The sequence below is a fragment of the Lathyrus oleraceus genome, chromosome 5 (assembly GCF_024323335.1).
Source record: "Lathyrus oleraceus cultivar Zhongwan6 chromosome 5, CAAS_Psat_ZW6_1.0, whole genome shotgun sequence".
In the NCBI taxonomy this organism is placed as follows: domain Eukaryota; kingdom Viridiplantae; phylum Streptophyta; class Magnoliopsida; order Fabales; family Fabaceae; genus Lathyrus; species Lathyrus oleraceus.
This window is the reverse complement of record NC_066583.1, coordinates 484,924,507-484,951,906: the sequence shown is the minus strand read 5'-3', so window position 1 is coordinate 484,951,906 and position 27,400 is coordinate 484,924,507. Positions and strand designations below refer to the sequence as shown.

Below are 27,400 nucleotides of genomic sequence, written 5' to 3'. Positions count from 1 at the left end.
AAGGAATCCGTTCGTGTGGACTGAGTAGAGACGTTGTCATCGTTCAACGTTCGTGATCGCCCCGTGGATCTGTATCAAAGGTTTTGATCATTATCAGAGATCTGCACCAAATGTTTGAATCGCCACAAGAGGTAATGATTCTATCACTGATCATGCCCATTCGTAAGGATCACTAAATGGAGAAATTTTTAAATTCCGCTGCGCCTTGGATGGCAATTCTCCTACAGACTATTATTCTATTTATGAGAAAACTAAACCCTAACTTTCAACTAACATACTAAATAATTGTCCCAACAGATTGACCCAATCCGACATGCTAACTTAAACAACAAACTAACAGATTTCGACAACATGCTAGAACAATCTTCGACTACAACACACACATCTTCGATTCCTGCATGCTTGAACAGACTTCGACTACAACATGCACAACTCCTGTCGAAACATAAAGTTATCCCTGTCGAAACTAAAGTTAGATCCAAAATACCACAACAAACTACAACTAATTCAATTATCTCTTCTTATACATTTCTATTCTTCAAAGAAAAAATTAATTTTATTCATATGAGATGTATTACAAACTCATTGAGATGTTTACATGCATAGTCATTAGAAAGTTATTCAGAGCAAGGGTAGCAACTAGAAAACATCAAGTTTAAATTCACATATAAAGAACTAATTGAACACAATATTTTTTCCATGATTTTTCTCTTCATAATTTGCTAAACTTGACCTCAACCCCATCAATAGGAGTAGGATGTGAAAGATACATTATATCTGCATTTGGATTCATGAGCTCCCACCTGCATTAATTTCACATATATGCTTAAAAAATAACATCAAATACATTTCTAAATGTGTCAATATTATAATGTGTATAAATGTGTATTTTTTCAGAGAATTCATCTTGAATGCATTAGTTTGTGAAATTATTAGTAACATTCTTTTATAATTTAAATTCATTTAAGGGCTATAATAATCCTATCTTGTTATTCAAAATAAAAAACCAAAAACATGTTATCTATCAAAACATTATGATGAAACATTACTTGTATCCTATGGACAAATGATGAAGCAGAAGTGCTAGATGAATTCTTGCAAGCATGTTTCCAGGGCATAGTCTTTGTCCAGCACCAAAAACTTGGTATGTTCCAGGCTTTGCTGGCACCTAAGAATTTTTTTATAAAATAGAAACTTATTGTCTTGATAAAATAAATAATTTTAAAAAAGAAAAAAATAGCATAAACATTGAAGCATAGATTGGGGAATAGTCACCAAACGTACATCCCATCTATTAGGGTCAAAATACATAGGATCTTTAAAGTTGTCGGGGTTTGTATGAAGATAGCGAATGAAGAGTATTACTTTCCATCCTTTTGGTATTCTATAACCTGCAAAAATATAATGTTTTTTTCATGATCATTAGATATTAGTTGTAATATCATATAATAATAATAATAATAATAATAAAATAAAATAATAATAATAATAATAATAATAATAATAATAATAATAATAATGGTAAAGCTTGTAGTTTTTTATTTGGTAAGCAAAATACATTAAACGACGTATAAAGGTTACGTCAACCTATTACAATGAGATCGCTTTAAGTCACTACTATTACTCTATGAAGGGTTGTAGCTGACTCTCACAATTGGAGCACTAGACAAGAAGAGACAAAGTCCAAACAAGTTATAACTTTAATCTACTCCGGTCACATATACCTCACTTTTGGGGCATAAGACGAAGATGGAAGAAGAGAGAGAAGAGAGAGAATTGAAAAATAACAAACTTTTACTACTCTTCAAAAGAGTTACAGTAAATTGTTACGCACTACTCTATTGACAGCTACACTTGTTTATATACACAAACAATAATGCAACATAGGCGAAAATTACTAAGCTACACTAGCTAGGTTACGCTTAACAACACTAATACTACTATTGAATATGAAATACTTCTAACATCATCCCTTAATTCATATTTAGCTAATCAAAACTAACAACACTAATTTCATTCCTCAAGTGGAGAAATTGATCAGTCTTGGTCGCTTTCGTTAGAACATCTGTCAGTTGCTTCTGGGTGCTACAGTGCATAACTTCTAGAACTCCATTCTGAACCTGACTTCTCAAAAAGTGATACTTAGTCTCAATATGCTTGCTTCTCCCATGAAGCATTGGGTTCTTGGCAAGATTAATTGCAGAATTGTTATCAATCATTAGCTTCAGAGGCTTGTTTACCTTGATCTTTAGATCCTGCAGTAAATTCAGAAGCCAAACATCTTGACATGCAGCCACAACACCTGCAATGTATTCAGTTTCACAGGTTGACAAAGCAATAACTGGTCGCTTCTTGGAACACCAAGAAATATGACATCTCATATACTTGAACAAATATGCAGAAGTACTTCTTATGTCAACTTTGTCTCCACATCAATCAGAGTCTGAGTAACACGTCAACTCTGAATTAGCTTTTTCACCAGAAGGGAACAAGAATCCATATTTTAGAGTCCCCTTAATATACCTCAGAAACCTGACAACATCTTGGTAATGAGATCACTTTGGTTTACTCATGAACCTACTAATCATTCCAACTGCATAACAAATATCAAGTCTGGTACTACACAAGTATCTCAAAGAGCCAACCAACAGCTTGAAAGTTGTAACGTTTAATCATCACCTTCAGGATCATAATTCAATTTATGATTTATTTCTGAAGGTGTGACAACAGCCTTACAATTCAACAACTCAAATCTCTTCAGAAGTTCAAGTTCATACTTCAGTTGATGCAAAATGATACCCTTTTCAGAATACATAATCTCCATCCCTAGAAAATATACCATATTTCCCATATCAGTCATCTCAAACTCATTCATCAACACCTTCTTGAACTTCATTATCTCATTTGAACAGTTTCTTGTCAGCAATATATCATCAACATAGTGACACACCGGAATCATATTGCCTTAAGAAGTATGCTGAACATAAACGCCATACTTCATCTCACACTTTCTGAATCCTTAGAGCTTGAAAAATGAATCAATTTTCAGATTCCAAGCTCTAGGAGCTTGTTCCAGTCCATACAACGCTTTATGTAACCATACATCATCCCTTCCTGATTATTTTTCATAAATCCAGGAGGTTATGACATGTATATCTCTTCTTGCAATGGACTGTTCGTAAATGCATATTTCACATCTAAATGCATCATAGGCCAATTCTTGTTAGCAGCTATCGCAATCACCAGTCTGATTATTTCATGTCTCGCTACATGAGCAAAAACCTCAAAGTAGTATAACCAAGGTTTCTGTAGAAAATCTCTTACTTCTAACCTTACTTTGTGTTTGCCAATTGATTCATCTGGCTTTAGTTTCACCTTGAAAACTCATCTGACGCTGATGGTTTTCTTGTCCTTTGGAAGCTAAGTCAACTCCCATGTCTTGTTTCTTTCTATAGTCTCAAGTTCTTATTTCATGGCCTTCAACCACACTTTCTTCTTGAGCGCTTCTTCAGCACTAACTGGTTCAAAGTCTACAATCATGGCACACTGAATGACTTCTCCCTCAGAGTTTATTTTAGTATCTTGCAGTATGCCAAACTCAACAAATTTTCTTGGAATGTTTCTGATTCTTTGTGGCCTCTAAACTTGTTCAAAATCTTCTTCGGACGCTGGAACAATATCAGATGTTGGAATCCCAGAAGTACCACCTTCAGAGGCATGAACACCTTTAGAGTTTGGAATATTCCTAGAGTCTGGATCTCCACCAGAGTTTGAATCACCATCAGAATCTGGATTATAATCATATTCACCTTCAGAGTCACTATCAGACTCATAATTGCCTTCAGAGTCACCTTTAGAACCATTGGATTTTGAAGTATCTTCAGAAGTTAACTCACCAGAGTTGGAGTGAGACTTACTCCAATATGATGCTTCTGATTCCTTCACAGTGACATCTCTGTTGACTTCAACCTTATTAGTGACTGTACAATAAAGCTTATACGCACTTGTACTGTGGTACCCAATTAGCAACATTACTTTACTTCTATCATCCATCTTTTTTCTAGTAACACCTAGAAGATGTTTGTAACAAACTGAACCAAATACCCTGAAATGACTCACTTTTATTATCACCATTCCACTTCTCAAAAGGAACAATTTCCTTCAGCTTCTTTGTTGAACACCTATTTAGCACATATATTGTCGTGGCAACAACTTCTTCCCACAAGGTGTCAGAGAGCTTCTTCTCCTTCAACGTGCTTCTTGTCATATCAAGCAAAGTTTGATTTCTTCTTTTAGGAAGACCATTGTGTTGAGGAGCGTATGGAGCAGTCACCTGATGTTTAATTTTATTCTTCTCACAAAGCATTCTTAACTCGGTAGAGTTATACTCACATCCACCATCAGTTCTGAGAACTTTCATCTTTTGACCACTTTGTTTTTCAGCTTTCACCTTGAACTTATGAAACTCAGCAAACACCTCATGCTTAAAATTGATGAGTGCTACCCATGTCACTCTTGTGAACTCATCCACAAACGACACAAAATATTTTTTCCTCCAAGTGAAGGTAATCCAAATGGTCCACAAACATCATAATGTACTACTCCCAAAGCATGCTTTGCTCCCGGACCTACTTCTGATGCAAATGGAAATCTAGGTTGCTTGCCTTTCATGCATATCTCACATGACTTCTCAGACTTCACAATCTTGGGAATGTCATATACCAGCTTCTTAGACTTCAGATGCCATAAGCTTCTGAATTTAAGATACATACACCTTATATACTTATTGGAAGGATTGTATATACATACACCTTAAGTCTGCGGATTTACAATATTGGTTAGCCATCAAAGAATGGCTATTTGTTCCTTAAAGAGTCATTGATGGTGCATCAGTTGTAAAAACACCTAAGGATTGGAATGTGACTTAAATTAAAAAGGTGTCTTATGATTTGAAGGCAAGAAATATGCTCATCTCATCATTGAGAACGAACATATATTTTTCTATATCACATTGTAATTAAGATGACTAATGCAATATGTAACGCTCTTCGAGTTCTCTATGAGGGAACCGAAGGCGTCAAGCAATCTAAGATCAATGCTTTAACAGAATAATACGAACTCTTTACATGAAACCCGGTGAAATCGTGGCATCCGTGCTGATGAGATTTTCGCATATAATCAATAAACTTGAGAATTTAGGAAAAACCACTTCTAATCCATAATGTGATAATAATATTTTTAGGTCTATGTGCAGGGAATGGAAGCCAAGCGTCATTATTATCAAAGAATCTCATGAAATAAAGACTTTAGACATGTCAATTTTATTTGGTGAGCCCACCAAGATGAGCATGAATTGAAGAGACGAGAAGCAAGTGAAAGTAATGAAAAGCGTAAGCATAAGAGTAAAGTAGAGAAAAAGAACATCTCCTTAAAGGCCTTAACTTCCAAAGTCAAAGTAGAGGAAGATGAAGAGGACTCGAGTGACTCTTCGAAAGACAAAGAGATGTAATTGTTTGTTAGGCGCTACAACAAGTATATGAGGAGAAATGGTCTAAAACACTCGGACAATAACCTAATAAAGTTCAGAAAATCGACTCACTTAAAGAAATGGGATGAAAATAAGAAAGAAGAAAAATAAGTCACGTGTTTCGAATGTGGAAAAACTGATCACTATAAAAGTGATTGTACAAGTTAAGCAAAGCACAAAGGAAAACAACATTACCACGAGTTCAAAATCCATGGAAATGGACGACGTGCGTACATCGCTTGTGAAAAAGATGAAGACTTATCATCATCCTCTTCGAGTTCAGATGAAAAAGTAGCTAATTTATGTCTGATGACTTGAAACAAGCATAAGGACTTCGATGTAAGTGACACTGATTCTCATTCTTTACCCTTTTATAATGAGTTATCTGAGGCGTTTCATAAGATGCATGATGATGCATTAAAGGATTTTAATAAAATCTCCTCTCAAAAGAAAAAGATTTTAAAACTTAAAAGAGAAATTTAAAACCTTCAAAATGCTCTTGAGCTTGTGAAAAAAGACCATACATCTTTACACTCTTTGGTATTTCATATCTTCAATCTATGTAGCTTCATTGTGACAGTTAAGTTGTGTTTGATATCACGAGGAATTCAATTTTTCATGAGCGGATCAAATATATTGAAGTGGACTGCCGTTAAATTCGTGACGAATATTTGACAAAAATATTGCACCAAACTTATATTCCTAAACAGGTTAAGCATATAAATTTTATGTGCTCCAACTTGAAGGGGGTGTAATAAGATCAAGACAAACCCAACATTTTAGGATGCTCCAACTTGAAGGGGGTGTAATAAGATTAAGACAAACCCAACATTTTAGGATGGAATATACTACAATCGGAGTGTTATTGTTGTCATGTAAATTCCTTGTAATATTGTTGCATGATATTAGTCACATAATGGCGTTCAATTATGGCATAGGCGTTAAAATGTGAGATTTCTTAGGAGTATATATATATATATATATATATATATATATATATATATAATTACTATGCACTGACAGTGTAAAAAGTTTTACACTGTCGGTTCATCACCATCATCCGTTTGTACTATTTTATAGATTTTTAAAATAAAAGTCAAACTTCTTTTAATATCCAACGTTCATGATTAACTGGCGGTGTAAAATCCTTTTACATTGTCAGTGTATTTCAATTAAACTTATATATATATATATATATATATATATATATATATATATATATATATATATATATATATATATATATATATATATATATATATATATATATATATATATATATATATATATAACATGAAAGACATTAAAACTATTTTTATAGAGATAATGGTATAAGAAAAATTGAGAAGTGAAATGCATAGTGATAGACACAACTAAGTTTTGTTTTTCTGTAAAATCATCTATGAGAGAAAGTTAGCAAAAATGAAGAGAAAAAAAAGGTTGAAATTGATATTAAGGTAATAAAAAAATGGAGATAAATGATAGAATAATGGCAAAATAAAAGCTTAGTAATTTTTTAAAAACTGCAACCATATGTACCTTTATAATCCACATCATTTACAGCTTTTCTGAAGAAAAAAGCAGCAACATTGGCCATTCTTATAACTTCTTCAACTACCTGTGTTCAATTATTAATTAGTAATAAATATATAAAATCATTATAATTAAATAAACTTCACATTACATAAATACTACCTCCGTTCCTATTTGTAAGAGACAAACATAAGAAATCACACAAACCAAGGAATATTTTTTTTAATTAATTTTTCTGAAAAATAAACTTGTATTTCCAAAAATACCCCTAAGTTAAACATTTAGTAGTATTAATGTTATAATTAAGCCAAATGTTGATATAATAAAAATTGGTCAGCATTTATTCTATCAAAAAATAATTACAACAAAAAAATTGGCTTTCCACATTCTCATCGTGAAAAATTAGATGCAAATTAAATTTCCCTCTATTTTTTTTATACATCTTCCCACCAAATTTTAAAAACCAAAATAATCTTCCCACCAATTTTGGTAGTATATTTGTCTTTTTTATATAAAGAGAGTTGGTGTTTCATTTCAATCATACTAGAAATTTAGTTTTCATCTACTAGAATTAAGTCCATGGCAGATGAAAATGGTGAGCAATCTCTTTATATATTGATTACTGTGTGACACGTTAATATACTTGGCTAACATATATAGTTATATGCATGGTAATATACATGATGATATCCATTAATATATTTATACACTACCATTTTTCTTTTAGTTTTTTATTAATTTGATTGAGCAACACATATATGAAAGTCCACTGTGTGTTTTGATTATACGTTTTGATGATTTATTGCAGAGTCGGTGATAAGTGAAAGTTCTAAAAAACGGGGTTTCCTGAATAACGAAGATAGAAAGGCTATATGTCAAATATTGCTTTGCTCTAGTGATGCTAATGGAAATCTAATTGGAACTGGAGTAGTAGAACGGGTAGCGGCATCATACAATGTTCATAGAAGTGTTATTTATCGCATATGGAAACAATTAAAGGACACAGGTAATGTTTGTCATAATAGAACACAAAATTGTGGAAGGAAACGAGTTCAATTAGATTTGGAGTTAATGCGTCAAGTTCCATTATCAAAACGGTCAACCTATCGATCTCTCGCTTGTGCTCTAAATATTCCTAAGACATCATTGGTAAGGTTGCATAAGGTCGGAGTGATACGACGGCATACAAACACACTTAAGCCTTATTTAAAAGAGGATAACATGATTGCTCGTTTAAGGTTTTGTTTGTCGATGATTGACAAAAATAGCTTACCTCATGATCCGAAGTTTATTTCTATGCATAATATTGTGTTCATCGATGAGAAGTGGTTTTATATTACCAGGAATAAAGTTACTAATTACTTGCATGTGGATGAAGAAGAGCCACATAGAACCTGTAAAAGCAAAATTTTTATAAGTAAAGTTATGTTCTTATGTGCAGTAACTAGACCAAGGTTTGACAATGAAGAAAATGAGACATACTCTGGAAAAATTGGTATATTTCCTTTTGTGTATGAACAACCCGCAAGAAGGAGTAGTGTCAACAGAGTTGCGGGGACAATAGAAACAAAGCCTATAGCTTCTGTTACAAGAGAGGTGAACAAAGCATACTTGATCAATAAAGTTCTACCTGCCATTGAGAACATGTGGCCAAGAGAAGATGTAGGGAAGAAAATCTTTATTCAGCAAGATAATGCAAGGTCACATATTAGTAAAGATGATCCGGATTTTTGTCGTGCGGCAACATGTTACTTTCATAGGTGTGATGAGAGTTCATACTCATGGTTTTCTTTGAAATATGAGTAAGATACTCGTAGTAGTTCCCTCCTTTATAACCAGTGGGAATTTTTTTCCCTCCAAATCATTAATATCAATGGAAACTGAATAGGTTTGGCTTTAGATACCCATTATGTGTATGGGGAATATACATAGCACGTTCTTTTCAAAACATTAATGCCCAATGAATAATAAATATTGCATTTTGTTTACTAAGGGTATAAATGAGATTTCTCAATTAATAAAATTTAATTTTATAATGTGTCTCTTATAAAAAGGACCAAAAGAAAGTTACAATTTGTCTCTTACAAATAGGAACGGAGGTAGTATCTATTTGCATAATTAGTAAAAAAACCTTGTTTGTGTATTTTAAATTTGAAACATCTTTAGATGTAATATAATCCTCAGGACTCCCCTTTGTAAGAGCCATGTTCTCTTCCTACAAAATTGCAACAATAATTATCATGTTGATCTTGTTGTAAAATCACAAATTAAGATTATAATTATAAGATTAAAATTTATTCATACCCTTAATTTTTCTAGCACATTTGGATGCTTTGCAAGAAGGTAAATAGCCCACATGGAGACAAGAGAAGTAGAGATATATCCACCAAGCACAAGAGAGACAATGTTGTCTACAACTTCTTTGTCACTCAATTTGTCACCTTCATCATCTTCAATTTGCATTAATCCATCCATTAGATCAATTGTTTCCACCATATTTTCATTCTTCGATTTTCTCTTATCTAACTCCATGTAGAAAATCTTCTCAAGCTTTCGTCTACATCGAAGAGCGTGGTGGTATGCGAAACCAGGAACGTTAATCGGATAGGCTCTCACACCAGGAAGCACACCTTGATAGAGTTTATCTAATGAATTTAGAAAATCTCCAGGCTCCTTGCCTAAGAAAAGTTTCGCAATGCTCTCAAAGGACATCTGTATTTAATATTTTGACAATTTAATTAAGGATATATTAGTAATTGTATTTTTTTTTATCAATCAGGTCAGGTTAGGTCAGGTCAGAGCAGTACCTTTTGAGTTTCAACTTTTGCTTTGATCTTACCCATGTCATCCCAAGATCGTAGAGCAGTGACTATATGAGGCTGGACAAGAGCAGCAATGCGGCTTAAGGCGTCGGGTCGATTGATAGCATTGGTGACAAAGTTGCGGACTCGTGTATGAGCCTTACCATGGACCGCCACCATTGAAGTTACACCCATAAGTTCAACAGTTGGCCATTCTTGTTTGAAGTTGGTGTCTGAAAATAGTACAAATTTGTTAACGGCAGGAGTGTATACTATGATGGATGGTTCCCCAAAGAGATGTGTTCTAAACATGCCTCCTCCGTCGCCATACCTGTTTTATTGTTCACAAAAACAAAATACTTCTGAAAAAAGACGTGTCTGGTGTATAATGTCCGGTATATGTATAATGTCCGGTGTATGATATCCGTGTCTGTCCAAATATTATTATGCTAAAACTTACTTGCATTGTTTTGCGTTAATGAAATCATCTGGCCGTCGAACAATTTTGAAGTACCAAAGAAAACTAATCATTTCTCCAATGAAAGGTAACCCCATATGACCGGGTGGCAATTTTGTTGAAGATTTTAAGCACTTGAATTTGAGAGGAAGAACATACCAATACTCATTCCACCACCATAGCACAACCCCAATAACTACACCAAACAACCCTAAATATATTGCATCCATTCTTAACTTTCTCACTTGCTAGATCTGTGTGATTCTTTTCTTACTCTATTGCTGAGTTTATATATGTCATAGTTATATCTATAATAGTACTCCTTTCATTTTTAAAATATAGCCAACTTGCAGGAAAAATAATATAGTTGAATCAAACAAAAATCTTATATATTTTATCTATGATGATGCTTCTCGATCCATAACTACAAATATAAAATCAACCTGCTACATTTGACAAAAAAATGAAATTGGAACAAACAATTTTTTGTTGTATTTTATTGATAATGATGCTTTTCGATCTTTCACATTTGGCATGTTCTTGGTCTGATGTAAGATATTGCAAATTGACTAATACACCTTTTTTTTAGCTCTTTTGTAAAGATCAATTGGATTATTCATATAAAAAAATTGAATATTGCAAGATGGACATGTATATTAATCTAATGCTAAGAAGTCAAAAGTGTAAAAAAAAGTTATAAAAATGTTAATTATTCAAAAATGCATTCGTAAGTCTAAGTGTTATCTTTTTTATTATGGGTTGGTCAAGAAATTCACAAGTGTCTTTTTCTTCATTGATACTTTTGTCAGCCTAAATATAACAAAAATGACATCCATAACAAAGTCACGGTAGTATTTGAAGTTTGGAACCTCTTTACAAAAAAATGTGTGCTCCGGAAAGGTATTTGTTTTGAGCCGACCAAAGATCCAATACACAAGCCCAATCAAGAGTATCCAACATATAAAGTCAAGTTAGTACATGTGAGTTTCAAGGTACACTTTTCTAAACTCCACTTTTCAATATATTCATCTTGAATTTTGTAATTGACTTGGATGTTAGAGTGTTAACCTTGCACACTCATCCCGCGTCATCGCACCTGAATTCAGCATCATCGAATCCAGAGTCCTACGTCATCAATCAATACCAATTTTGGTTCCACTACAGAATAGTGGCAACATCTATAGGAATTGACTCCTAATTTCCGCAAAATTCCACTGATTATTTCTGCCGAATCCTTCGATCATATTCCTACTTTGCACCGATTATTTCTGCCGAATCCTTCGATCATATTCCACCTCAATTATCGGTCATCGATAAGATCCGCGCCATGAAAACATCTCGTGGAGATCTGTCACCGAAGGACCTCTTCCATGTATAACGACTGAGACCATATCACAAAGCAAAGATAGGTCGGTATTAATATTCCTAGATCACGAAAAGAAAAATGGAACCTTAAACGCGGAGTTTCCATTAGTGATAACGACCGCTGTCGCTGGTCTCACAGTAACAAGACTTCTCGTAGATGATAGAAGTTCATGTAAAGACCTCAACACAGACACATTCAAACAAATTAGGTCTTCGAAAACTATATCTGAGTTTGTACAATGGAGGGGATCTCTCGACCTTCAACAATTCAGTAACTCGCCCCTACATAATGGCAGATCTAAAGTTATCGCTTGGAAAAAGAGTGTAATGATATATTTGTAAAAGACCTATTAAGGACGGTGGATTGTCAATTACCCTTACGGGGCAACTCCTATATGCTGCACCACCATTAGATATCGCCTTTCCCTGAATGTTCCCTAATTACTCACTCGTGGGAAATGTGAAAAAAAGACGTTTCTCAGACATAGAGAAGTCAAAGTCAATAGTCTAACTCATGTCTCTCTAGAAAATACGGATTCAATTGTCCAACATTGACTGAGTGGACGGTTATCATTCTCAAGAACACCCTAGGCCCAAAGTGCCTCTATAAAGACCCCAACCTTAGGGTTAAGAGGAAAAACCATAACCTTCCCTTATTGGTTGAGGACTTTGAACTTGAAGCCTTTAGAGCAATAAACTTCATTTCTACCTCATTGTCCTTGCCTTTCTCCTTCTTTATCTTCTTCTCATGTTTTTTTCTCTTTTTTTTCCAAGCAAGTGAGTTCTTGCTCATGTTCTTCTAGCTTGTCAAATAAAGTTGTGAGATCAAGTATTCTAAGATCATTCGCTTCTTTGATTACAATGATCTTAGGTTGCCATTCCCTATTAAGATACCTCAAAACTTTATTAGTATCAATATCATTGGAAATAGGCTTATCTGGAGCATTCAAATGATTTATAAGATGTATGAACCTTTTTTACATGCCGACAATGGTTTCACCATGCTTCATGCGAAATAGTTCGAACTCTTAAGTTAAGGTATTGATCCTAGCTTGTTTGACTTCATTAGTTCCCTCATGGGTATCTCCTAATGCGTCCCATATAGCTTTGGTGGTTTCACAATGGGAAACACAATAATATTCATCAACACTAAGTATATAAGAATATTATATGTCTTCCAATCATGTGACCACGATATCCTATCATTGTCATTTTGTTGTGCTTCTGGTTTTGGTACAATGACACCTTCACCATTGGTCATTGTAATTTGATTAGGACCATTGGTGATGACGTCCCAAACACCCTTATCAACCGAGTTGATATACGCATACAAGTTTTTCAATAGCCATAGTTTTCACCGATAAAGATGGACACTCTATTGTACGCCCCTTTAGGTTTGGTAGTCATTTTCTAATAAGCGAATATTGAAGCACGAAATTATTCGGAGCTCTTGATACCACTTTTTAGAGGAAGGCGACTTATCTAGAGGGGGTGAATAAATCCCAAGTTAAAAATCTTTACAAAAACTGTTTTTAAAAATATAACGGCTAGCGGAAGTGACCCGGATCAAATCTATAATGAGAACAAATTGATCAATTTACTTTTAACAATAATCACTTGAATGCTACAATAAAAGTGAAGTCTATTTCCAATGACAAAATACACAAAAACGTATTTGAGGCAAATTATGGAACATCTTGTATGCAATCAATTTCGTTTAGAATTTTTTATGGTTTTGTTGATTTGAAAAAAAATACAATCTAATGGATTGTAATCCACACAACATAACTATTTTCACAATATTATCAACAAAAGTTTAACCAAACGTATTGATTGCATAATCTAGAAATTCAACAATTTGCAAATGAAAAGTAAATATATATATATATATATATATATATATATATATATATATATATATATATATATATATATATATATATATATATATATATATATATATATATATATATATATATATATATATAAACCATAAATGCTAAAATGTTCTAGTTTTGACATCATACAAAATATTTCTAATAGAAAAATACACTCACATAATAAATTCATGTAGGTTTTAATGATAAAGAGCTTGACTATAAGACATCAAAGATAGTTAAGTTTTTTTACAGATATCTAGATACAGGAGCAGCCATGATCAAAGTCCTCTAAAGAAATCGTGATTTGCAACAATGACTTTGGTGATGTGGAAGACTCTGAACAAGAAGTCTCTAGTGAACATGATGATGATGTTAGTGGCTCTAGTTCTAGTCATCAATAAAAGTACAAGTCTTCACTTCTAAAATATCTTATTTTGGGAAGCAAGAAAGATCTTGTTAGAATCATATATTCAATCAAACAACTTGTGCACTTGATGTTAAGACACTATACTATCACGTTATCTCATAAATAAATTTTTCTATCCGGAAGAAAGAGGCTTATGTAATTCAAAGAAACCATATTTGATTAATTGATTTTGTTAACATGAATTGTACCGGTAATTTCACTCTCAAAACATAAACCACATTATCATAATATTACTAGTCATTCGTTTCAAGGACTAAGTACCTTTTTATTTGTCTTCTTTCAAGGTTGTGATTTCATGCATTAATTGTTTGTACTATTTCCATGCTTTGAAATTTGTTTTAAAATCACTAGATCCACTAACATACACTACCTCACTCAGCATATACCCAAATTAATATTTGACTTTGAAAGCTTAGCTCTCAACTACTTTGACATTCAACAATGTTAAAGAACTATGGATGCATACTTTTGTAGAAGCTAATTGCATCATAGCATTTTTCAAGCAAAGGCATTTAAAATAAGAGTTATCACTAAGGCAAAATACCATGGAAGAGTTATCGCTAAAGTTTTTTCAAAAGTCTATTGACATTCATCAAGTAAGAGAAATGCTAGGATTACACCAAAGTTAAAGACCACATCGTATTTATATACCGTTATACTTGTATTTGTTTCTTTTAATAATTTTTTTTGTTGCTTTGATTTTTCACAGTGAAAATGATTTGAAACGAATATGATTTATTTTGGATAATTTGAAGGATCACTTCAAAATCATCTTTCAAATTATTCTCAAAAGTATCATTAATAACTTGAGGAAAAAAAAGAATTTTTTAAGAAAGAATGTATTGAGAAATAAAGAAAGAAAGAAAGAAATAAAGAAGCAAACAAACAAATAATTTTTTAATATATATTTTCTATTGAAATATTTAAACACTTGTATTTGTGATTAGATTTGTTTACATCCTTTGTTAATGATATTTAAACATCTTATTTAAACACCTTATCAATTATCTAAGTGTCAGTTAGATTTTTATAAGACGAAGAGATTCAATTGAGATCAATTATTTATGTTTGAGACATCTAAAATATAAGTAAGTTAGACCATAGAATATATGAATGATATTGTAATCAGTTGTATTATACCGAACTAGAATAAATTTCTTATGTCTTTATCTTTTTATAATTGAGGTTGACTTGAGTTTTATTATAATCAAACAATAAAAATTATTTCTTGCATTTTCTCACCCCTCAATATGACGCAGATTTAAGGTAGAAGAAAGTTGTGTTCACTTTTATGTTCTTTAAAGTTTGCAAGAAAAACCAATTTTCACCTCTACATAAAAAATATATAAGTATATTAAAAGGTTGAAGTAAACACCAAGTCCATGTGAATATGATAATACATTATACTTTGATACAACAAAAATACTTACATTTATATTCAAGAAAATTTTCAACAACAAGAGAGAAATGGAAGATGCATTCTTTACCAACACTAGGAAAATGAAGGATTACCAACTTTTTCTATTTAAATTATCACTATAATAAATCGTAATCATTCAATCTCCTAAATTAAAAAAAGTTGCAATTTAAATTCGGGGTCACAAAATGGATCGGTCCCGTTGTGCATTCCCATTTCTTCCACACTTATTTGTAGGATAGGTCAAGGTAATATGCTTGCACCCTCTAATATGTATGTCATGCTTCATCTCATTATTTTGCTGACTTTTGCACGCACGTGTATTAATATAAATTTTTGTAATTTTATATCTTAAAGATGAAGTTCTCGTGGGTCTGCCCCACCTCACCCTTATCTTTTTTGCAGGGAGGGTCAAGATTTTAGACTGACACCCTCAACTATGTCTGCTCCGCCCTATCCTATTTTTCTACAAATTTTTTTGGATGGATCTAAATGAGACAGACATACTCGTTTGTCACCCCTAATTTGAATCATTGATTTTCATCCAATCTCTTATGATTTTTTTTTACAAAATATCTAAATATTTTTTCTACATTTGCATATGTCAAATCACTTCCTTACTCACTAACTAATTTTCTACCAAACTTAAAATTAGGCACTAATGAATTTTTCATAAATCGGTTTCTCATAAAATTATTCTCCGACAATAGTTTTTCACTATTTCATCAATAAATCATTATCTAACAATTTTTTTAATTTCAACTTAAAAAATTGTAGCACCTCAAATTTCAATCACAAATGAGAAATTGAACTCGTGTTTAAACTTTTTTACAAGTTATAATATATATAAAAAATAAAAACCCGTAAGTTTTACACAATTTCACTGAATTACACAAAATCAGCACATCATTTTCCTCATAAATTTTACCTTAGAAAGAAATTTAAAAAATAATGAAACTCTAATATATTTATATATAACATCTATTGATACACACCAATTTGTTTTATTGCACACAGACAAGAAACATGAGCTTAATGTTACATTTTATTAACTAGCTTAAAGTAATGAGCACAAACCATTTTCTATGGTATTTTCTTCACAACTTGCTAAACCTAACTTCAACACCATCCATTGGAGCAGGATGTGAAAGTTAAACTATATATGCATTTGGATTAACGAGCTCCCACCTAAATTATTCATAAAATAAAACAAATTAGATCATACTTTAAAAGTCTATTTACAAGTTGGTTTGCTTTTTTGAGAAGAAGAATTTGGAAGATTGCGTCTATATTCATATTTATAAACATTACCTGTATCCTATAGACAAATGATGAAGTAGAATTGCGAGTTGAGTTCTTGCAAGCGTATTTCCAGGGCAAAGTCTTGGTCCGCCACCAAAAGATTGGTATGTTCCCGACATTAATGGCTCCTAAAAAATTATAAAATTATCACTTACTAGTGTTATGAAAATAATATTACAACTTAAATTAAATTAAGAGAAAACAATGATACATACGTCCCATTTATCTATCAGGATTATTATTTAGATTAAATAAATAGAGGTATTAGTATTTGTTATTATTTTATTTAGTGGGGTTAGTAATAATAACAAGAGTTATAATAAAAATAGAAAAGGGGATAGTGAGATAGAAACAGAGAACACCTAACGTTGGAAGAAAAGAGAAGAAACTGAGAAAGAGGGAAGAAGGGGTTAGAGCTCAAGAGTAGAATTCCTCATTGTTGAAGGTCAAATAATCAATTACTAGGAACTCTAAGGTAAGGGTGAGATTCTGATTATCTAAGGGTTAACATGATGATGGTGGGTAGATTATGTCATTTAAATTTTGTGTTTTTCTTTTTTATATTCATGATCATTGTGATAATTGGTAATCGTTGAATTGATCAATTACTTGTTGAATTGTGTGTGTGTGTGGTATGATGATGTTGTGACTGATGTTGGAATGATGACTTGTTACAATTGTTTCTGTTGGAATCATAAAAGTTGATTGGATTGTATGATGTCAATGTTGTGTGATTGATGTTGATTCGGTCAGAGTCGGAACTGAGTTATAAATATTTTCGATGTAAATAAGTCGGAATTTTGAACTTTGAAAAATGAATTTTTCGTGTTAAAATATGGTATAAATGATTTGTAAAAAAATTGGGTTTGGGGATGAATTTTAAATGATTTTCGTTTTGAAAAAGTTGCAAAAAAGTGCTTCTGCAACAGTGTAATCGGTTACTAGAAATTGAGTAACCGATTACACTACTTAAAATGCATTTTCTGAGCAATATTGGGAGGTGTAACCGATTACCAATTTTTGAATAACCGGTTACCCTATGAAACAGTGGCTAGGCAGTGGCTGAAAAGGGGGTGTTACCGGTTATGGTTTTTGGGTAACCGGTTACCGTGTGTGTGTGTGGGCATGTGGGTTGCGCTACAGGGTGTAGTGTAACTGGTTATTGGTTACTGGTTTTAGGATAACCGGTTACACTAAGAACATTTTCATAAAAAAATTAAAAATTCATAATTTTTGTTTCGAGTGTCCGATTCGAGGCGGTGGAAAGCTGAGAGCATGTACTTTCATTTAAAATTGGTTTTAGTACCTGAAAATGAATAATTTTTTGCGTGATGGTGTTAAATGCATTGTAATGTTTTGTGGTGGTGTGACATAACCTTAAATGCATTGTTGTTGCTTGTTATATTGTATGTCGATGTTGTTGAAGTGTATAATAGGTGTTTGATGCATGATGGCCAGTATTGACAGTGTACATTGACTATGGTGGTGGGTCATTGTGCTTGATGTGGTTGTTGTATGTATAATATGTTGCATGCATTCATGTTGTTGGAAAAATGGTTGTTGGTAAGCCTCAAATCACATTGTGTGGATTAGGTCTGTAGCTGATTTCGGAGGTGATAGAATCAGTGAGTCGTTATCGGAGGTGATGGTAACGAATTGGTGGCTTTGATCCTACGAGGTGAGGATCGAAGCAGTGAACCTGAGTGTTCACATATTGGTACCACATGCATTGAGTTGAGTTGTTGAGTCTCATTGCATTGTACATTTGTTGCATTTGTTATTGTGTTAGATGGTTGATTATGTTGTAATCATGTTGGATGATTGTTATGTTGCTATTATGTATGGATATCTGTTATGTGGAATTGTGTTGTGGAATGAGTGATGTGCATGTAATAATCTGATGCTTACTTATTATCATGTTTTCCTTTATATAATTATGATATCTCATCCCTTCTGTTTGAATGTTGCCTCCATGTGGGTAACATGCAGACAATCCGCAATATGAGCTCAGATGTGAGTGGAAGATGAAGTCTTCCGTTTTATTTTAGTGTCGGCGTCTGCTCTGATGTGTAACACCAGAGAATTTGGAACGCTGTTATTTAATAAAAGTTAACATTCAGTCATGTGGTTATTAATACTATTTTTATAAATGTCAAGTGTTACATGTCTTTTCGATTGTGCATGTTTATTGTATGTTATAGTGTAGCATCCTAAATTGCATGTTAAATTGTTTTACTCTAATAAATATTTTAAATTTACACGGGAAAAGTTTAGGATGTTACATAATAGTATAAGAGCATGTAGGTATGTCCGACCAAGTGTTAGTTAGATTTTTTTTATAAGACGAAGAGATCCAGTTGAGATCAATTATTTATGTTTGAGACGTCTAAGATATAGATAAGTTAAACCATGAGATATCTTAATGATATTGTAATCAATTGTATTATAGTGAACTAAAATAAATTTTTTATGTCTTTTTTATCCCTTATCTCTTTTATATTTGTGGTTGACTTGAGTTTTGTTTTAAACAAACAATAAAAAAATAAACGTCAAAACAATTGAAACCCCTCATTTCTTGCATTTTCTTACCCTCAATATGATAGAGACTTAAGATAAAAGAAAGTTGAGATCGCAAGGCGAACCACATTTTGCTAGGCAAATTTACCCTTACTTGAAACTATATATAGGGTCTTAGGATCAATGATTAGAGAGAAAATATAATTAACACAAGAAGAAAAAAGAGGCATAATCCAAGGCAAGGTAGAGACTTTCAACTTGAAGGATTTAAGCTTTGATTCTACATTCATCTTCTCTTTCAACTTATAAAGCTACATCAATCATGATTAGCTTAGTTTTTCTTGTGAAAATACTCTTGGTCTATCACTTATTGTAACAAGAAGTCATATTCATTTATATATAATTTTGTGTTTGGTGCAAGTATAAAAGTATTTCACACCGTAATGACCGCAATTCACATCGCAACAACCGTATTAGCCGCACCCGCAACTGCAACCGTAATTTAAAACCATGATGTTGCATCCTAGATCGTGATCGTAGACCTTTACTTGAAATACTATTGATGAGGCATAATCAAAAAGGAATTGTTTCTGTTATATTGACAAGAGGCTGTGGTAACAAATTGATCAAGAAAGTTCAAATTTTCTGTGTGCCAAAATGCGCATAGCTCAACCCGGTGGAGTTATATATAATAGTTGATTATGAAATTGCATGATTCCAAAAGTCTAGGTAGTTGATTCGGCTGTAGACTCGAATTTTAGTAAACTCTTAAATGAAACTGAGTTTACTGGGTTGAGCATGTAGCGAACTCGCTAAATTTAATGGAGTTTTGGATCTTTTTTCATCTCAGTTTTTGCATTTAGTTTCTTTTCTTCTTTCTTTGTTTGAAATTATTAATATCAGTTGGTGAGGGTTTGAGTCTAATTATGATACAGCCTCAACAATAGTTAGAAATGAATTATAACTCACTCACACTCCTCTAGTTTTTGGAGTTGAAATAAGGTCTGAAGATGGTATGAGAGATAAGGGTTTTAGAGGTTAAACCCTTGGATCTATTTCCTTTCTAGAAACCTCACTAGTTTCTGCCTTATTGAATTAATCATGCTTGATGAATTTCCAGTACTCAAATGAATGAGACAAAGTTGAAGAGAAAATAATGATGTCATCACTTTCACACACCTAGTTTTGAAGGCTTTGTTGTATGAATAAAAGCTATAATATCCTGATTCTGAATAGTGAGAGGAAAAATTATTGTTATGATAAACTATGATGACTGACCTGATACTTGTTACTTTTGAATTTTGTTGCATTAAATGACATTCTTCCTATGCTACATCTCTGTCATTTGAATGATACTAATTGAACTTCAAAAAAATAATACAATGATGTACTAGTACTTCATAAAGAATAAAAAGGAAAGAAAAATGATTAATGTGATAAAACATTCAGATTAATACTTTTACTGTAAGGTCGATGCAAGAAAGGAGAAAAACAATTGAAAAATGGTTATTACATTTCTTCACTTATGTAACTCTGCATTTTATCTGTCTATATACTAATAATTCTCTATTATTTCATCATATGCTAATTAGTGTGAGTCTAACTATTGATTTTGATGTTCATTATATTTCTACACATATGTAACTATGCTTTTTATCTATCTATATATACTATCAATTATTTATTCTTTAATTATATGCTAATTAGTGTGATGTATTAATGTGAGTCTAATTATGAATTTTTGTGTCCATTATATTTCTCCACATATGTAACTCTGTTTTTATCTATTTATATACTATTAATTATCTATTTTTTCATTATATACTAATTATTGTGATGTATTACTAGTTTGGTAAGTTTCTTCATTCATATATCAAAGTCAATTTCAAATCATGTAATTTGATCTTGTCTAAAACTGTCGCCAAACTATTCTTAATAGTTTTGAAAAGCTTATTGACTAGATTAATGCATATCAATACACTTGATGTGGAGATGACTCGTCAATATGGACTAACAACCCCCATGTAATATCTGAGGTAAAGTGAGGTTGTTTTTAACATGGAAAAGGGAACTTATTAATTTTTGCTTTAGCTTCTGCATATAGCTTCAGTTTTTGCTTTAACTTCTTCTCATAAGCTCATTTTCGGCTTGCTTTTGCCTCTACTCATATCCTCGTTCAATTTAGTAGTTCACCATTAGGCCTTCTAATGATCAAGATTGATATGTTTTATGCTTCACATTCTTATTTTATAGTCTTCGGATGATAATCTATTTCAATCATATTACTTTATTTTGCAGATAATGAATGATGATATCAATGAAGATTTTTAGTCATTCAAAGATGAAGAGATGTAGACGTAGAGATATAGATGTAAAGTGGAGATGTTTAAGTTTTTTAATAGATATTGATGGTCATTTTGATTTTGATTATGAATGATGGTTGACATTAGGATATGTACATTGAAGGTGTTATATTGATTCTGAATGATGATTCATGTTAAAAATTTATTTTGTTATGATATTTTGTTCAAATTTGTTTTTTTTTTTTTAATTTAAGATCAGATTAAAATTTTATTTGAATACTATTATATTAAACTTATAGTTAATTAAATTTAATAATAATAATTTATCAGGTTTATAATTAAATTGATTTTATATGGTCTACTAGAACGGTGTTAAACTGATCAACGGTTGTTATTATATCATAAAGTAAACAGTTCTCCAAAATATATCAACCGCAACGCTTTTAATATGGTGTCGTTGCAAAGCCGTTGCTGTTGGAAACCGTTCTTTTAAAAAATTCTTAAACAACGGTTATCTTCATGACGTTGTCGTTTGGTAAAAAACCGTTGCAAAAGAATAAAACAACGCCTCGGTTTGGCACGACATATAAACCGTTCTTATAGATTAAAACAACGGATTTTTTAGATTTCACAACGGTTTTCAGCTGTTCTCGTAGAATCAAAATGTTGTAGTATGAATATATTTTCTACTCAAAAGACCTAGAATAAAAATCTTTTTAATTGTTAATTTCTAGGAATAGGGCTATGTTTACTATCAATCACCCTTATAGGCTTATAATGTTATTGAATATATTAACCGAGCAAAGAATCAAAAATTAATATACTCAATAAATCTCGCATCGTTTATTAGGAAAAAAAAATGCATGTCCAACTATAGATGGATATATACTTAGGAAACTTGAAATGTTATTGAATATATTCTAATCTCAAACACGCTTTTTTAACACTGATCACATTTTGTGTTCACTTTTATGTTTGTTAAAGCTCACAAGAAAAAACTAATTATCACCTCTACATAAAAAATATATAAATATATTACACGGTTGAAGTAAACACAAAATCTATATAAATATGATAGTACATTATACTTTGATACAACAAAAATACTTACATTTATATTCAAGAAAAAATTTAACAACAACAGAGAAATGGAATATGCATTTCGACCAACGCTAAGAAAATGAGGGATTATCAACTTTTTTTATTTAAATTATCACTAATAATCAATCCTAGTCATCAAATCTCCTAAATTAAAAAATGTGCAATTTGAATTAGGGATGATAAAACGTATCGGTTCTGTTGTACATGCCCATTTCTCCTATATTTATTTGCGGAGACAAATCAAAATTTTAGACTTACATCCTCTAATATGTATATCATATATCGTCCCATTTTTCTTAGACTTTTGCATGTGCATGCATTAATAAAAAAATTAAAACTTTTAGAATTTAAATATGAAAATTCTGCGGGTCTGCCCCGCCTCGCCCTTATCTTTTTAGAGGGAGGGTCAATATTTTAGACTCACGCCCTCAACTATATTTGCTCCACCCTACCTTGCTTTTCTAAAAAAAAATTGAGTGGCTAAACAGGACGGATATATTTGTTTGTCATCCTAATTTGAATCATTAATCTCTTATGATTTTCTACAAAAATATCTAAATATTTTTTCTACATTTACATATGTCAAATCACTTATTTACATAATGTAAAATTGTGTACTAATGAATTTTACATAAATCGGTTTCTCCTAAAATTATTCTCCGATGATAGTTTTTCACCACTTCATGAATTAAATCATTATCTAACAATTTTTTAAATTTCAACTTAGAAAATTGTAGCACCTCAAATTCCAATCACAAATGAAAAATTGAACTCGTGTTTAAATTTTCCGTACAACTTATAATATATAAAAAAATAATAATAAGATAAATTTTACCAATTTCACCGAATTACATAAAATCAACACATCATTTTCCTCATAAATTTCACCTTAGAATGAAATTAGAAAAATAATGAAACTCTAATATGTTTATATATAACATCCATTGATACACACCAATTTGTTGTATTGCACAAAGACAAGAAACATGAGCTTAATGGTACATTTTATGAACTAAGTTAAGCTAATGAACACAAACCATTTTCTATGGCATTTTCTTCACAACTTGCTAAACCTAACTTCAACCCCATCCATTGGAGCAGGATGTGAAAGATAAATTATATCTGCATTTGGATTAACAAGCTCCCACCTAAATCATTCATAAAATAAAACAAATTAGATCATAGTTTAAATGTCTATTTACAAGTTTGTTTTTTCCGGAGAAGAAGAATTTCGAAGAATGCGTCTATATTCTGGTACATAAACATTACCTGTATCCTATAGACAAATGATGAAGTAGAATTGCTAGTTGAATTCTTGCGAGCGTATTTCCAGGGCAAAGTCTTGGTCCGCCACCAAAAGGTTGGTATGTTCCCGACATTAATGGCTCCTAAAAAATTATCACTTATTAGTGTTTTGAAAATAATATTGCAACTTAAATTAAGAGAGAATAACGATACATACATCCCATCGATCAGGATTGAAATACATAGGATTTTTAAAATTCTCCGGATCTGTATGAAGATAACGAAGGAAGAGAATAACCGTCCATCCTTTAGGCATCTTATAACCTACAAAAACATTGTAGTTTATTGGTCACAAAATATTAACCGTGTCTTAAGAGCATAAGTCACTCGAAAAATATTGAATACCTTAAAATTGAAAAAAATAATATTAATTTTTTCAAAAAATAAAATAAAGAGAGTATTAATTTTTTCAAAGCTTAAATGCATTTTTGGTCCTGCAAATTAGCGAATTTTTTCTTTTCGTCTCTATAATTTTTTTTTTGTGTGTGAGTCTCTATATCTCACTTTTGTGTTGGTCTTATAGTCTTTAGAAATAAAATTTACAGGAAAATCTGTTGGAAAACTGCGGATTATGACTAAGGACTAGAACCAACCCAAAAAGTAAGATATAGGATCTGAGATAAAAAAAAAATTACAGAGCCAAAATAAAAAATACGTTAATTTATAGGGATCAAAAATTCATTTAAGTCTTTTATTTATTTAAAAAAAATGCAACTATGTACCTTTATAATTAACTTCTGTGTCAACTTTTCTAAAAATACAAGCTGCAACATTGGCCATTCTTATCACTTCTTCAACAATCTGTATTCAAATTAATTTATAAAACAAAAAAGAATTATTATATATATATATGCAAAACCTTAACCAATGAAATACCTTGTTTGTGTATTTCAAATTTGAAACATCTTTAGGTGTAATAAAATCTTCAGGACTCCCCTTTGTAAAAGTCATGTTCTCTTCCTACAATTACAACAATAATTATCATGATGATCTTGTTGTAAAACCACAAATTAAGATTATAATTATAAGACACAATTTATTCATACCCTTAATTTTTTGAGCACAATTGGATTCTTTGCAAGAAGGTAAATAGCCCAAGTGGATATAAGAGAAGTAGAGATATATCCAGCAGCCACAAGAGAGACAATATTGTCTATAACTTCTTTGTCACTCAATTTGTCACCTTCTTCATCTTCAATTTTCATCAATCCATCCATTAGGTCATCCATTGTTTCTATCTTGTTTTCATTCTTTCTTTTATCTAATTCCATGTAGAAAAAATCCTCGAGCTTTCTTCTACATTGAAGAGCATGGTGGTATGCAAAACCAGGGATGTTAATTGGATATGCTCTCACTCCTAAAAGCAAGTCTTGGTAGAGCTTATCCAATGAATTTAGAAGAGGACTTGGTTCCTTGCCCATAAATAATTTTCCAATGTTCTCGAATGTCAACTGCGTTTAAAATATAATAATAGTTTAGTTTATAGATTAGAGATTCTGTTGGAGATATTAAAAATTAGTTATAAGTTAGTTATAAATTAGATATACTAGATGAAGTTAGTTATTAGTTACTTGTTAGTAGGGTTTTCAAAAAAATCATGAATTGAATCAAACTAAAGTTAAAGTAACTGAATCGTTATGTTTGATGGTTGAACCAAATCATATTGCACAAACTTTTAAAACTGAATTGAAACTGAAACCAAAACAAACTGTAACTGTAACTGAATCGAACCGAAACTGAAAATGAAAAATATTAAAAACATGTTTTAATTTTTTTTATAAAAAAATTTAAAAAATAGTTTAACGGTTCGGTTCTTTAATAAACGATATGGTTTGGGGAAATTTAACTTCTAACCGTTCGATACGCTTTGGAATTTCAAAACGGTATACCAAACCAATGATTATGGTTCGGTTCGGTTTGGAGTAAATTGAAATGGTTCGGTTCAGTTCGAGCAAATTTTTACTATGATTTATCTCGGTTGAGTTAGGTTTTCCCAATGCCTTACCATGAACAACCTTATCGGTTAATTATAAATTGAGTATATATTAGACAAGAGTTAAGTTATACTTTTAATCTATAATCTATATAATTCGCACGATATCACTTTAGAGAAAATAGAATATGCACGTATAGTGTAAAATATTTTTATATTGTCAACGAATCACAAATGTGTATTCTGCCAAATCACACATTTAATTTTAAAATACTACTATGATATGACAGAACCTTATAATTTTAATGGATAATGGTGTAAAACTATTTTAGACAGACAATGCACTACCTTTAATCTCTATCACTCTAATGAACTAAACTTTGATTTCGATTAAAATTTATTATTTTGTTATATTTTCTCTCTCCTATAACAAATACATTAATTATTCAATTTTTAATTATCATAATAATCGAATAGGATACCGATTAAGATATAAATACCTTTTGAGTTTCGAATCGGGCATTGATTTTGCCGATTTTAGCCCAAGTTTGAAGAGCATTGATCATGCGAGGTTGAACAAGAGTAGCGATGCGGTTTAGGGCATCGGGCCGATTAATAACATTGGTAACAAAGTTGCGGACGCGGGCATGGGCCTTTCCATGGACAGCCACCAATGAAGTTCGGCCCATAAGGTCAATTGTGGGCCATTCTGCTATGAGTCTATCTTCTTTAAGTAACACAAATTTGTGAATATTTGGAGTGTATACTAAGATGGATGGTGCCCCAAAGAGATGTGTTCTAAACATACCTACTTCATCACCATATCTGTGACAATGTTTATCAACAACTATGTGTTATCATAAATTCAAATTTTGTTATAGAAGTGCCATTGATTTATATGATTGTATAAATGTTGAAGTCATCTTAATCTCCAAAATAATTTTTTCACTTCTTTTTAGTTCATTTTAAATTAAGAAATGGCCCTGGAGGCGAGACTAAAACTTACTTGCGACGCTTTGCGTTAATGAAATCATCTGGGCGTCGAACAATTTTGAAGTACCAAAGAAAACTTATCATTTCTCCAATGAAAGGCAACCCCATATGACCTGGTGGCAACTTTGTTGAAGATTTTAAGCACTTGAATTTGAGAGGAAGAACATACCAATACTCATTCCACCACCATAGCACAAACCCAATAACTACACCAAACAACCCTAAGTATATTGCATCCATTCTTAAAGATCTATGTTATTCTTTTTCTATTGCTGAGTTTATTATGTCATGGTTGTATTTATAATAGTACTCCTTTCTTTTTAGGTATGATTCTTGATCGTTTATTCCTTCTGTTTCATGTTACTTGAAAACAAATATTTAACCAACTTGCTTCATTTGACAAAAATACATTGGAATAAACCAAGGTCCTACTGTATTTTATTCACAATAATACTTTTCGATCCTTAGGATATTCTTTGTTTGATAAAGAATAATTGGAAATTGACACAACAGTTTATGTTAACTTACTTGTTTATGTT

General features: G+C 31.7%; 2 protein-coding genes across 2 annotated transcripts; both read right to left on the bottom strand.

Moving 5' to 3' along the window:
* Positions 1 to 712: 712 nt before the first annotated feature.
* LOC127082814 (ent-kaurenoic acid oxidase 1) lies at positions 713 to 10,578 on the bottom strand. The gene is made up of 8 exons (XM_051023054.1): positions 10,322 to 10,578; positions 9,868 to 10,192; positions 9,365 to 9,772; positions 9,192 to 9,275; positions 7,067 to 7,145; positions 1,285 to 1,391; positions 1,050 to 1,168; positions 713 to 803 (listed from the first exon to the last, which is right to left on the bottom strand). The coding sequence occupies exons 1-8, from the start codon at positions 10,546 to 10,548 to the stop codon at positions 713 to 715; spliced, it is 1,440 nt and encodes a 479-aa protein (XP_050879011.1). The 5' UTR covers positions 10,549 to 10,578.
* Positions 10,579 to 23,687: 13,109 nt separating this feature from the next.
* On the bottom strand, positions 23,688 to 27,131 carry LOC127082813 (ent-kaurenoic acid oxidase 2). Its single transcript, XM_051023053.1, has 8 exons — positions 26,875 to 27,131; positions 26,369 to 26,693; positions 24,982 to 25,386; positions 24,812 to 24,895; positions 24,658 to 24,736; positions 24,093 to 24,199; positions 23,900 to 24,018; positions 23,688 to 23,778 (listed from the first exon to the last, which is right to left on the bottom strand). The coding sequence occupies exons 1-8, from the start codon at positions 27,099 to 27,101 to the stop codon at positions 23,688 to 23,690; spliced, it is 1,437 nt and encodes a 478-aa protein (XP_050879010.1). The 5' UTR covers positions 27,102 to 27,131.
* Positions 27,132 to 27,400: the final 269 nt, after the last annotated feature.

Coding starts and splice junctions, on each gene's coding strand:
- LOC127082813 (XM_051023053.1), bottom strand. CDS start 27,101: ATGGATGCAATATACTTAGGGTTGTTTGGTGTAGTTATTGGGTTTGTG. Junction 25,387..26,368: donor CCCGATTCGAAACTCAAAAG/GTATTTATATCT, acceptor TTTTAAACGCAG/TTGACATTCGAGAACATTGG. Junction 24,896..24,981: donor TTGTGCTCAAAAAATTAAGG/GTATGAATAAAT, acceptor TTGTAATTGTAG/GAAGAGAACATGACTTTTAC.
- LOC127082814 (XM_051023054.1), bottom strand. CDS start 10,548: ATGGATGCAATATATTTAGGGTTGTTTGGTGTAGTTATTGGGGTTGTG. Junction 10,193..10,321: donor ATTAACGCAAAACAATGCAA/GTAAGTTTTAGC, acceptor ACAATAAAACAG/GTATGGCGACGGAGGAGGCA. Junction 9,773..9,867: donor CAAAAGTTGAAACTCAAAAG/GTACTGCTCTGA, acceptor TATTAAATACAG/ATGTCCTTTGAGAGCATTGC.